Source organism: Cyclopterus lumpus, chromosome 17 (genome assembly GCF_009769545.1).
Source record: "Cyclopterus lumpus isolate fCycLum1 chromosome 17, fCycLum1.pri, whole genome shotgun sequence".
Lineage (NCBI taxonomy): Eukaryota > Metazoa > Chordata > Actinopteri > Perciformes > Cyclopteridae > Cyclopterus > Cyclopterus lumpus.
The window spans coordinates 18,904,417-18,918,202 of record NC_046982.1 but is presented as its reverse complement, the minus strand read 5'-3'; the positions used below and the strand labels follow the sequence as shown (position 1 = coordinate 18,918,202).

At 42.3% G+C, this 13,786-nt stretch overlaps 1 protein-coding gene across 6 annotated transcripts in view; it reads left to right on the top strand.

Moving 5' to 3' along the window:
• LOC117746586 (disco-interacting protein 2 homolog C) overlaps window positions 1–13,786 on the top strand; it is a 134,450-nt gene that overhangs the window by 104,023 nt on the left and 16,641 nt on the right. For 4 of the 6 annotated variants that reach the window (XM_034555821.1, XM_034555818.1, XM_034555816.1 and 1 more), the window contains 13 exons: window positions 1,315–1,438; window positions 2,873–2,982; window positions 3,910–4,012; window positions 4,140–4,204; window positions 5,252–5,345; window positions 5,502–5,621; window positions 5,707–5,821; window positions 6,753–6,892; window positions 8,089–8,225; window positions 8,317–8,525; window positions 9,473–9,587; window positions 11,835–12,036; window positions 12,490–12,599. In XM_034555821.1, coding sequence (XP_034411712.1) covers window positions 1,315–1,438; window positions 2,873–2,982; window positions 3,910–4,012; window positions 4,140–4,204; window positions 5,252–5,345; window positions 5,502–5,621; window positions 5,707–5,821; window positions 6,753–6,892; window positions 8,089–8,225; window positions 8,317–8,525; window positions 9,473–9,587; window positions 11,835–12,036; window positions 12,490–12,599 — 1,644 coding nt within the window. The remainder of the gene's footprint in view (window positions 1–1,314; window positions 1,439–2,872; window positions 2,983–3,909; window positions 4,013–4,139; window positions 4,205–5,251; window positions 5,346–5,501; window positions 5,622–5,706; window positions 5,822–6,752; window positions 6,893–8,088; window positions 8,226–8,316; window positions 8,526–9,472; window positions 9,588–11,834; window positions 12,037–12,489; window positions 12,600–13,786) is intronic. The other 2 variants (XM_034555819.1, XM_034555817.1) reach the window with 1 other exon arrangement.

Here is a 13,786-nt window from a genome sequence, read left to right as displayed (position 1 = left end):
GCCGCCTATTGTTGCCTCATTCATCAGAGTGGAGCGAGACACATTTATACTTTTATTCAAACCGACGATGTGACGTTTCTGTAACGGAGTCCGTCTTCAGCCGATTGAGTCAACAGTTGGACCTCAGACGAGGTTTTTGTTGCCATTTCCTCTTTTTCATGGCGCCGAGCGCTGTTGGCGGGTTTACGAAGAGCCGGACCAGAGCTTATTGACGCCAGTCAACAAGTTTTTAAAATCATGAGTCATCAGTGGTGAGTCATGGGGGCAGCGCAGGGGACACGCTGAGCTCTGCTGGAGCTTTTGTTTGAGTCATCGTTTGGGCACAAGCGCTGTAACGGCGTCTGGGAGGAATCAGGACTGTGTGTGTGTGTTTGTGGGTGTGTGTGTGTGTGTTTGTGGGTGTGGGTGTCAGTGGAGGTCCCAGTGTGGCTTTGTGAAATTCAGTTTCAATGTTTCTGGTTTGTTGCCCCACCACCTCATGTACTATCTGCTTTTAACGTGAACGCCTTGACTCCAAACTTATTTTTTCTTATTAAAGTCTGCATCTCCGTCGTTGGGCCCCGATTGTTTTCATCAATTGTCTTGTTGTCAAATGTCTGCAAAAGATACGTCCACACGATCATGTCCACGCTGAAGTGTAATAATTTAGATGCCGTCAAAGTGAAATCAAAGGTCTTTTTCCAAAACACCGATCCAGCTTACTGAGCGCTGCCGGTCTCAGCTGCTCAACTTTCCCGTATGAATCTATAAAAGAAAGCAAAACCCGCTGGCTCCATGAAGCCATTTAAATCCCACCCAAAAGGCCACATAGAGAAGAGTTCCACTGGGCGATGAGCTGCGTGGTCCAAAGGGTTTTGTGACGCATCGTGCAGAGAGCGCAGTTCACTGATCTCGTTTCAGTGACACATACGAGCTGAGGAATATTATACTATTGAAGATATAATGGCGGAAATCCGTTGGCAACCACTTTGAGAAATTGTCCAACCAATTCTTGCCCCTTGGTCAACCTCTTTTCAACATAATTCTTTTACATAAAAAAAATAGGGACAGCAAAAAGAAAAACATTGCAAACATGCACCCCGAAATACATATATATATATTTATTGCATTAGTGATATTTAAATATGCGCGTGCACACAAGAGTCTGTGGCAACCGTATTTTTCTTTTTTTTTCACGTTGAGCGCTGATTTATCTCACAAAACTAACCCACCTCCGACTTTACGACGAGCTGAGCAGGACCAGGAAGCAGTTATTGATTGATCAGAATCCAATTTAGACGACTAATCACATTTGACGTCTCCGTCTCCGTCCAGGACGCCGGCAGTCAGCAGATCGGGTTCCTGTTGGGGAGCTGCGGAGTGACGGTGGCTCTGACGAGCGACGCCTGCCACAAAGGGTTACCCAAGAGCCCCACCGGAGAGATCCCACAGTTTAAAGGTCTCACACACACACACACACACACACACACACTCACTCACAGACACACACAGACAGCCTACCGGTAAGAAGGGTATTTATGGCAACTCTAAACGCATTAGTGTTAAATATCAGGCATCAAGTTTGAGTGCAACATTCCTGCCGGGATCAGCTCCCTTTTTCCTGCTAAAATACTTCTAGAAAACTGGCGCGTTTTTCTTTTTTGTGCATGTCGCGCTTTTACGGTTTTTAGTTGTATTATTATCATTTTTTATTGAATTGGGCAGTTTTAAGTTGCCATTTTTGAAGTCTGGAAAGAGAGAGAGAGAGAGAGAGAGAGGGAGGGAGAGAGAGAGAGAGAGAGAGAGAATTGAAGGGGAAGCAGCCGACAAGAAGGAGGAAAGAAAGCGACGCATGATGAATTGAGAATATAGAGACATTAGCACCGGGGGGAGAGGGAATCCTCCTGATTAATAACGACTGTTTGTTTTTCAGTAATGGATGTATAAATAGCAACATGATGCCTCCAGATTTACTGCTCCTCACTCAGTATGGATTTATGAGTGTGTGTGTGTGTGTGTGTGTGTATGTGTGTCTATCTGCGTGTGTGTCTCATTAAGGTGGAGTGCTCCTCTTATTGATCAGCAGGCTACAAACTCGTCTCATTCACAGGGCTGATCTTTTCTCCTGCAGCATTAATTCAGACATTGATGTGAACACTCGAACGCGTCCTCGTTGCCACGACGGTGTTCGCGTAGGGAAGTGAAATATTAACACACATAATGGAACATTTCAATCAGCAAAACAACTAATCTGACGTCTGGATCTGGATGAAGGAATATCAAACGGTGTTGTTTGAGTCAACACACAAAACAGGAGCGACTTTAAATAATAATAATAATCACACTCCTAATAAGCATAATGAAAATAATACACTATTTATATAGCACTTTTTAAAACAAAGGTCACTAAGTGCGTTACAAAATAGAAATGGAAGACTAACAATGATTAACGAAACCATTTAAAATTATAATAAAAATAAGAATAATGTTCATGGTAATAATAATAAAATAACAATACGCATAATGATGATAAGAATAATGTCGATTGTAACAGTAAAGATGATAATACACAAGCACTGATGAACATAATTTAAAATGATTTAAAAAGTACAGTAACATACAACGCCTGAAATAAAACCATACACGAGCGTTTTATACTTCCCAGCAGAACCAAGTGACGCTTACTGACCTCCTGGAGCTACGGAGCCGCGGTCGCTAGCGAAGGCGGCTTCCAGGACACATTCATAGATCTAAAGAAGCTACCCGGGCCTTCCCGGAACTGGCCGTCAAAAGCAAACTTTTAGGTCTAAATGAGCTTCGGCGGGTAAACCAGGAAATGAAAGGTGGACATTGGCCGTATGAGGACGTTTGTTTTGTGACCCCGTGTGTCCAGGCTGGCCCAAGGTGCTGTGGTTTGTCACAGAGTCCAAACACCTCTCCAAACCTCCCCGAGACTGGTTCCCGCACATCAAGGACGCCAACCAGGACACCGCCTACATCGAGGTAACGCTCGCGTGGTTTCTCTTTTTTCTGGGTTTCTCCACCTCCCTTGACGATCAAAAGGTTCTCATTTCGTCCGATTGATTTTGAATTCGCCCGACGCACCTTTTTAAGCTGTTGTTGCAGGTGAAATGTCTCCTTGATTGCACCGGAGCTTGACGGCGTAATGATGAAAGCAGAGTTATGATTGAAGAAACGATCGACCTTTTGTTTTTTAACAGAGGCTTCCTTCAGACAGCCGTTAATATCTCGGGCTTGATTCATAACTTTAATAGCAGCCCATAATGGGCCTTCGTTTTTTCATTGCAGCAGTCATTTGTCAGACATTCTCAAACAATCTTATTTTGGAAAGAAGCTCATCGATTGCTGTCGGCTCGAGCAAACAAGAAACTTTAGATGCATCAATCCGCATTTCTTCACATCTGATTCAGGCCTCAATAATATATATTAATATTCATATCGCAACACGAATGTCTTCATGTTCTTTTTAAAGTCGCACTGTGGACTTACAGCTGAGATGTCTCTTGTAATTGTTTTAGAAGCTACAAGGGGGCAAGAAAATAATTCACTTTCAAGTATAATAAAAGAGATAACGCACAAAGTCGAGTTGAAATGTAACAAGAAATTCTGTGTCGTGAAAGCCGATCAGCGTTGAGATTCTCCTCCTGTCATCTCAGACGTTGTTGGTGAATCCGTATATATATATACATATATATATATATATATTTATTTATATATACATATATATGTATACATATATCTATTATTTCTCTTTTAATCGACTTAACTTTTTTAAGATTACTCTGTATGTAGAATATTCTCAGCTGTCGTCCCAAGACAACCTCAATCCGTCTAAAAACCAAAACGTTCATCATTGAGTGTGTGTGTGTGTGTGTGTGTGTGTGTGTGTGTGTCTGTGTGTCTGTCCAGTATAAGACCTGTAAGGATGGCAGCGTTCTCGGGGTGACGGTCATGAGGATATCCCTGCTCACACACTGCCAGACGCTCACACAGTCCTGCGCTTACACAGAAGGTAAAACACACACACACACACACACACATACACACACACACACACACACATTTACGCTTCAGTTTCTTTCACCTTACAACCAACAGCGCTGTTGTTTGTCTCTGACGGTCTCTCTCTCGTCCTCCAGCCGAGACCATAGTGAATGTATTAGACTTCAAGAAGGACGTGGGGCTGTGGCACGCCGTCCTGACCGTAAGAACAACCCCCTGAACTGAGGTTGAAATAGCTGTGATTGTGTTTTGTTTTTACATATAAAATATTTTTTGTCATCCCAACTTGTGTTTTTATTCCTCTGTAGATCTGATGTTTATTAACTTACTTACTTTTCAAGCATGAGTGTTTTTCACGTGTTCATTGAGGAAGACAGCATTTTAGTTTATAACTGAAGAAATGTGTTTTTATCAAACAATGGAAAAAATATATTATATACATATATTTTATTAATTCTGTAAAACTGCATATTCTAATACTAATGCATCTAATGGAATGCAAATATATTGCCCTCCCTTCCTTCAACTGTTTAACCATATATATATATATATATATATATATATATATATATATATATATATACGTGTATATATATGTGTATATATAATTTACTTACAATATAACATTTATACAATAAGTATTGTCAAAATATTGTTTCTGTTAGAAAAACTACCAAGTTTCATTCTAAACACAAATCAATTGATCAATTTAAATTTTTAGATTTTGTTTTTTAAAAGAACAATGAAGTTGTATTAGTATTATTTAATTATTATTGTATTAATTGAAATATAGCAAGATAGAGCATGCACGACGTCTAATTTAGTGGGCTGATAATTCATTGTAATTTCCTCATAACATAAAATCAAACTTTATTTCTCCTTAGTTGTTACTTGATTTGTCAACATTTTTATTTTCCTACCGTCGGCCATCTTGGTTTTTGAGAGATTTGTGCCGCAGCTACAACGGCTAACGAAAGAAGTTCAAGTTGATTATCCTGTAAACTAGATTTGGCTGCGAAATATTTACTCAAACGTCGACTCTTTTATTCAAGACTTTTGTCTTTTGTTTGTAAAACCTCCAGACATTTACCTCGTGCTTTTTATTAAAGTATAAACTACGATTAATGTGCACGCGCAGTCGAAGAGCTAGCTGCCCACCGTAGCGACCGATGTTCCTGTCGTTCAGCCGACAAGTTCTCCACAGTTTGACCTCTCGCTCTGACCGCCTCCCTCTCTCCATCTCCGTCAGAGCGTCATGAACATGATGCACGTCATCAGCATTCCCTACGCCCTCATGAAGGTCAACCCTCTGTCCTGGATCCAAAAGGTCTGCCAGCACAAAGGTAAACAAACCAACGCAAGCTACTGGAATTGTCCCAGTTTACCGCTTTTAAAATATGATATTTAGCCTGAAAAATGAATCTGAAATCTCACTGTGTGTGTGTGTGTGTGTGTGTGTGTGTGTGTGTGTGTGTGTGTGTGTGTGTGTGTGTGTGTAGCCAAGGTGGCGTGTGTGAAGTCGCGGGACATGCACTGGGCTCTGGTGGCCCACCGGGAGCAGCGGGACGTCAACCTGAGCTCCCTGCGCATGCTGGTGGTGGCGGACGGTTCGAATCCCTGTAAGGAGAACGAACACACTCTCTGAACTGTGACATCTTGAGGTGGAGCGTTAAGCTTGTAATTTTTTTAATGTTTGTCTCTCAGGGTCGATCTCGTCCTGCGACGCCTTCCTCAACGTCTTCCAGACTAAAGGTTTGAAGCCGGAGGTCATTTGTCCCTGTGCCAGCTCCCCCGAGGCCCTGACTGTAGCTTTAAGAAGGTACACACACACACACACACACACACACACACACACACACACACACATATACACATGTGTGCTTGTATTGCCCTGAGCACGTCAGACACGCACAGAATTGCATGAAGAGTTAATCGGAGAATGTAATTTAAATTTGATGAATAAGGTTTCGACTGTGGAGTTTTAAAAAACAACAACTAAGAATGGTTGTCATCATCATGATGCATCAAATCCTTCCATTTTAAAAGTAATTTATTTTGTGGCCTTGTCTCCTGCACACACACACACACACACACGTCTGTTTACCCGACTCGGTAAACAAGTCGCTGTCTTTTATCTCTATTAACGCCTCGCTCTTGATTTAACTCATTAAACATTCCTGACTTTACAGTTTTGTGGCTTTTTGAAACACTTAAACTTCCAACCTTTTCCACCTCTTTCATCATCCGCCCCCGCAGTTCAAACCACATCACAGTCGAGCCAGAGCGGCTTCCATTCATGTGTCGGCTGCAATTTATGCTTCATGCTCTTAATTACGACACTGTAAAAGCCATTTTGTGCGTGCGTGTGTGTGTGTGTGTGTGTGTGTGTGTGTGTGTGTGTGTGTGTGTGTGTGTGTGTGTGTGTGTGTGTGTGTTTATGTTTGTGTGCGTTTGTGCCACACACAGGCTAATAAATGGCACTTTGCCTCAGCGGGTGGTAAAGTAATGAACTCACTTTATCTTCACAAGAGCGGCATCAAACCTCATAAAAAAAATGTCAATAAATCAGGACACGTGCACTAATCTCTACTTCCTCATTGGCACACAGCCCCCAGCTCCTATTTCTAACTTTAACCCCAATTTAATTCCAACTTTCCGCCTAAATCCCCCTAAAAAAAAAAAGAAAGCCCTATATAACATATTTATATCTGTCCTCACTGTGATTGGCCGTGTGCTTCCCCGTCCTGCAGGCCCGTGGAGGAGGGCAGCACGCCTCCCGGTCGCGGCGTGTTGTCCATGCAGGGTCTGAGTCACGGCGTGATCCGGGTCGACTCCGAGGAGAAGCTGTCCGTCCTCACGCTGCAGGACGTCGGCGCCGTCATGCCCGGAGGTGAGACCGCAGACCTTTAAAAAAAAAAGGTCTCGAGTGTTTCTACTTTTCACTCGGAGATATTGTACTTTTTTAAACTTTTTAGCTGAAGTTACTTGTTAGTTTATATATTTTACATTCAAAAGTAAGAAATCTAGTAATGTTGATCATCATCAACTTACAGAAAATTAACTCAACCTGTTTTTATCTTTCTTTGCTCCTTTTTTTAAAATCTTTTTTTAACCTTTTTAGTTTATTTTTCATCTGATCTGAAAACATAAAATCCCTATTTTACTGATATCATTTATCACACGGATGCAGTACGTGTAAGGGAGTATTTATTTTCCTCCGTGTTTACTGATATACTTAAAGGCACAATGAGTAGGATTTGTTGGTTGCGGTGCTTGTGCTCTTTTCTTGCCATTTTATCTCTATTGTAAGATATTACTTCTGATATATGCATCTAATTTGTTAATATATGGTCATGTTGTGTTATCTCTTTTCCTTAAACGTGTTTCTTAAACCTGTTTATATGAGCTTATTTCCACATCCACATCGTACCTGCTTATTTGAACGTATTTCTATTTATTTTGAACTCTCACCTCCAAATGTTTGGACTCATATTTTCTTCTTTTTTTTCCTACACTTTGCCCGCCATTTTCTTAGCTCAGTTTATTTTGATTTGACACCTGGTCGCCTCATTTTTAGTTAAGTTGAACATTCGAGTGAAGCTCATTTACCTGTATTCTCTCTCGTGTCCACCAGGGGGCGACTCCTCTGGTTGTATAGAAGTCTATGAGAAAATGACTCTGCTTCTCTCTTGATTTATTCCCTCAGTAAACATTGTAAACATGAGTTTATGGTCTCAATCTTCTTGATGTGCATTTAGTAAATTATGCACATAAACAGACCATAAAGTAGGGTATGCTTTAGGGCGGGGCTACAAGGTGATTGACAGGTCTCTCAGCCCTAATATGGTCACTTCCTGTTCACTGGTTGCAAAAAGACAACATAGTGGCGGGCGCAATCCAAGATGGCGACGACCAAATTGTCAAACTCGAGGCTTCAAAAATCGATCTACAACTTCCAAAACTTATTCTGCCTTTTTAAGTAAAGGATCGGTGATCTTAAAATGTTCATATACACAAGTAGATGTACACGAATGTCTGTTCTCATCGTTTCTCCTTCATAACCACACCGTCCCCCCGCGTCTGCAGGCACGATGTGCGTGGTGAAACCAGAAGGTGTTCCTCAGCTCTGTAAAACCGATGAGATCGGAGAGTTGTGCGTTTGTACGGTTGCCACGGGAACCTCCTACTACGGCCTGGCCGGCATGACCAAGAACACCTTCGAGGTGAGCGTTTTATATTTATTACTTAGTACAAACAGTTTCTCACCTTCTTTTCTTCACAAAATAATAATAATAATATTGAAAACCCGCCCAGGTTTTCCCCGTGACCAACAGCGGGGCTCCAGTCAGTGAGTTCCCCTTCACCAGGACCGGCCTGCTGGGATTCATCGGTCCCGGTGGTCTGATCTTCGTGGCGGGGAAGATGGACGGTCTGATGGTGGTCGGCGGCCGCCAGCACAACGCAGACGACATCGTGGCCACGGCGCTCGCCGTGGAGCCCATGAAGTTCGTCTACAGGGGCAGGTAACTCGTCTAACAAATTATTAAACAGATTATTATTGCTGATATATTTCAAGTGGAGGAGCGTAGAAGTTTTATTATTAACAGAGATGTTTGCTTCACAATACTTTTGCGTTTTCGTAAACAGAGCCTGTACTTGTGTTTTTAAATAGCCCCAGTAGTCAGATGTATATTCACGCACATTTATGTAAATATGTGACGTCACTCTTGAAGTTAATGGATGAGAGCAATTTGAAAAGAAAGATGATTAAAATAAATAGACGCAAATGGATAAATTAACAAATTCAATTAAAACGGTCCTTAAATGCTCCTCACCCTCTAAGTCAGGGGTCACTAACAGGCGGTCCGGGTCCTGGTCCTGGTCCTGGTCCTGGTCCTGGTCCTGGTCCGGGTCCGGCCCGTTGTCTTTGTACCCCGGACCGAAAACCGATAGATAATTGATAGTTAAATGCATTTTTCGAAAATTAAGTACTTTATTTTAAGAGTCACATTTTTCAGAGCTAATGGTCGCCAACAAGTTAGCTAACGTAGCTACTTTGGCTCGCAAACGTTAGCCAGCCTCACCGCTAACGATTTCAACAGACTAGCAAGGTCGAGAACGCCACTTTTTCAAATGTTTTATTCCTCTTAAATAATTTTAAACTCCTTTATTTGTGTCCTGGAAAAAAAGAAAAAGCAATTGTCTGAAGAGCTCTTTTCTCCACATGCTGGAAATGTTCAACTCTATATTATTGTATTGTTTCCCTGCATCGTCACGTTGTAACCAGCCAATTCATCTTTTTATAAAGAGAATATATTTTGGTCATTTCTGTGAACTTTCCCCATTGATTCTAACTTTAGCCCGAAGCCCTTTGAGTGGGACGACGCTGCAGCTTCCACCACACTTAGTTTGGTGCTCCAACAGATCTGAGATCTGCGTCTGAGGAGCTCGCTGCGTTTGTGTTTTTCAGGATAGCCGTGTTCTCCATCACGGTGCTTCACGACGAGAGGATCGTGGTCGTGGCGGAGCAGCGGCCCGACTCCACCGAGGAAGACAGCTTCCAGTGGATGAGCCGGGTTCTGCAGGTACGCTTTGTTTATTTTTTTTAACCAACAACAGAGATTAATTTATCGTCACGAAGGTCTCAAACACAGCAGCAGCAACAGCGTGATCGCGGGAGGCAATGCCGCTTTATTCATTAACTTATTGGTGGAAATGTTTTTTTATGGTTGCCCGTAATTGTCTCAGGAATCATATTCAATGCTTTTTTTAAATTTTATTTGACTTTTTCCTCCCTCGTATCCCTGATAGCGAGTATTGATCTGATATCAGCGAATTTAAACATTACTTTCCTAACTTTGTAAACGTAACAAATTAATACAGAAATATCAATGTTTTTAATTGTTGTTGACAGATGAACAATTTATTCTTCTACGATGCACAGTGACAACCACACACGCGTTCTATGTACAATATATTCTTTATACACAGTTGCATATATAACAACATAAAGATCATATCTTGAATATCAAAAACATATAAGACCCATGTAAACATCCGCAAGGAGACAAATGGCTGTTAGAACCACACGGACGCTACTGAAATGTGTATTTTATTGTTATTGCCATAAAACAAAAACTAACAAGTCTTGTGTGTGCATCACAGCCGGATATCTATCTCCTTTCTCTGAGCCACAGAGCGCCATTAAAAACACATCAATGAGCCTCAGTCCCACCAACACCGTCCTGCTGCCACAAGGCACCACATGTGGATTCATCCGCCGCTGAAAATAGTCCCCATCAAATGCTCCATTTCCTCCTGTTTGTTTTAATAAAAGCTACAGTGAGCCGTTGTTTTAGGAAAGTGAACTACATAACTGTTTTTAAAGATTCACGTCTTCAGTAGGAACCAATGAGCTTTTGGAAAGTATCGAGTTGACATGAAGAACACTATTGAATGACAGATATCCTTTAACCCAAAGCTCCTCTGTCTCACTCCACACACACCAGACAGACTCATTTTAAACGAGACAAAACACACACACACACACACACACACACTCTGTGCCAGACACACTCGCAGTGAACATGACACCGAGCTGTACGTTCATACTTTGCATTAGCAGATCAAATCTCAGTCAAAACTCGAGAGATGAGAGACTGCGGGGGAAACTTTAAAAGCTGTCTGTGTTTTTTTTTTTATACGGCTGCAATAAAAAAACAAACCTCTTTATTCCTTTTACTCTTTTTCCATCACATATACTTCCCGTCTGCTTTTCCATTCAAGCTCGTTGGTTATTGACTGGAAATGTTTCAAAATATAGGAAAATAATCCTTTTATTGTGCGTATATGTTATGTTTAAGACATGTTGTCGGATGTTAATATAATACTAGTTAAATAATAGGATAAGGCATTAATACAGCTGGCAGTCATTTTAATTTTATTTTAAAATATTATTGCACAGTTGTTGGTTTTTTTTACAGAAAAGGAAGCCTCATTTAAAAAAATTACATTTATAAATGAATTACTATTTTAAACAAACTCATTTATTTGAATATTAAGTCATTTCTCATAGACTTCTATACAACCGCAGGAGTCACCCCCTGGTGGTCAGTAGAGTGAATGCAGCTTTAACACATGAAGCATAGACTTCTATACAACCAGAGGAGTGACCCCCTGGTGGTCAGTAGAGAGAATGCATCGTTAACACATGAAGCATAGACTTCTATACAACCAGAGGAGTCGCCCCCTGGTGGTCAGTAGAGAGAATGCATCGTTAACACATGAAGCATAGACTTCTATACAACCAGAGGAGTGACCCACTGGTGGTCAGTAGAGAGGATGCATCTTTAACACATGAAGCATAGACTTCTATACAACCAGAGGAGTCGCCCCCTGGTGGTCAGTAGAGAGAATGCATCGTTAACACATGAAGCATAGACTTCTATACAACCAGAGGAGTCGCCCCCTGGTGGTCAGTAGAGAGAATGCATCGTTAACACATTAAGCATATACTTCTATACAACCAGAGGAGTCGCCCCCTGGTGGTCAGTAGAGAGAATGCATCGTTAACACATTAAGCATATACTTCTATACAACCAGAGGAGTCGCCCCCTGGTGGTCAGTAGAGTGAATGCAGCTTTAACACATGAAGCATAGACTTCTATACAACCAGAGCAGTCGCCCCCTGGTGGTCAGTAGAGTGAATGCAGCTTTAACACATGAAGCATCGGCTTCACTCGCAGCTTGTTTTTTTCTTCAGGAATCACATTAAAGAAGTAAAGGTGCCGTTTCATTCTGTCCTTAAAAGTAAACCCATATCAACCTTCCAGGCGATAGACGGTATCCATCAGGTGGGGGTCTACTGCCTGGCTCTGGTGCCCTCCAACACTCTGCCCAAGACTCCCCTGGGTGGCATCCACCTGTCAGAGACCAAGCAGCTCTTCCTGGAGGGGGCGCTGCACCCCTGCAACGTGCTCATGTGTCCGCACACCTGCGTCACCAACCTGCCCAAACCCCGGCAGAAACAACCAGGTACAGTGTGAACAAATGTGTGAGGGCTTATAGTGTAATAATAATATTATATGATGTCCCACAGCGTGACATTTGCAGGATTACAGCAGCAAAGTGGAAAGTGCAACAAGAGACATGAATAGACAACAACAAAAAACAATAAATATAAAAACAGTAAAAATAAGTTTAAAAAAACAACAAAAGCAAATAAATACAATATAATCCTTATTGGTAATTCAAGGGAGGACATATAAAGTGTTTATATTGCTCATACGTTTGTAATTTTCCGGGTTTTTATACTGTTTGTGCGGTCTAGTGGGAGCAGTGTTGATTGTGCAAAGTAATCAAAAGACAATAATAATAATAAAAAACTACCTCAGCAGTGAGCAGGAGCCGCTGCCGTTCGCCGCTCAACTGTCCAATCGTAAATGAATGAATCTCTTCTCGCCTCTTCGTCTTCCTCCTCTTCCTCAGAGATCGGCCCCGCGTCTGTGATGGTGGGGAATCTGGTGTCGGGGAAGAGGATCGCTCAGGCCAGCGGCAGGGATCTGGGTCAGATCGAAGACAATGACCAGGCAAGGAAGGTGTGTGTGAGAAAGGGGGGCTGCTGGTTTTCATCACCATCATCATCATCATCATCATCATCATCACCACCATCATCAGACACACATATACATATGAGGCCTTCAAACTCGTCATTTAGTTTGAATTGTTTGGATCATTTTCTTATAATTAATTCGTCCTGCAGTTTATTTATGCAGTTTCCACATCTTCATTTATTATCACATTTCTCTTTTTCTGGAGTGTTCATTTTAAAGGTTTCTATCAAACGCTTTAGATTCAAGATGCAAACGCGGCATTCTTCCTTAAGTTTGAGGTTCTAAAGATACTCAGAGCAGCAAGCAGCTGCTATTCATGTAAAGATGGAGGAGTGATGTCGACCTGAGCAGAGAATGGAGTGCGTGTTGTGATCCGAGCTTCTCTGTGCTCTGTTTACGTAGCTTGTGTGGCCACTAGCTAGCTAACGTGCTGCTAACGCCGCGGCGGTAGCGTAGCGGGGCCGACCTCCGGTTCCCCCTCCTGGGAACACCATCCGCCATGGTGAGAGCTGTTTGAGGCAATCAAAATGCTCAGAATCACCTTTTTAAAAAAGCAGTTAATACAGCAAATGGGGGGAGAGAGAGAGAGAGAGAGAGAGAGAGAGAGAGAGGTTGGTCTAGTGTGGTGGACGGCGGCTGCACACACCATGTCGACTTTAACAAGAAGAGACAGGCCCCGAATAATAACATCCACCGCAGCCGTCTGTCTCGCTTGTGTGAAAACAACCCGCGTCCTGTGAACCGGGTTCAGAGGACGAGCCACCGGCTCACGCCACATCGTGCTTTAGGCTCCCGGCGATTCCTCCACCACTCGGTTTCTCCATCGATCACTGCATGTGTAACATCTCCGGGGAAACCGAGCCCTCCGTGTGAATGAGCTCCTCATCAACCCGTGTGAAACGGGAGTGAAATGGAAGTGAAACGGGATCTCCCTCGCTCGAAAAACACTCACACGGGGACCAGTTGATCTGCAGTCAGAGTGACTTTCCTGGACTCTATTTTAGGTGTTTTTATTCAGTGTTTGTACCGGTTCTAATCGCATTTCAAGCCGATGAAATGGCCAAAACTCAAGAGACAAATTCATTGTGTTTCCTGTGACTGCTTCACAGTGAAAGCCAGTTTAATTTGAAGCGGCGGGACGTGTTGAGTTATCGTTATCAATAACTTATTCC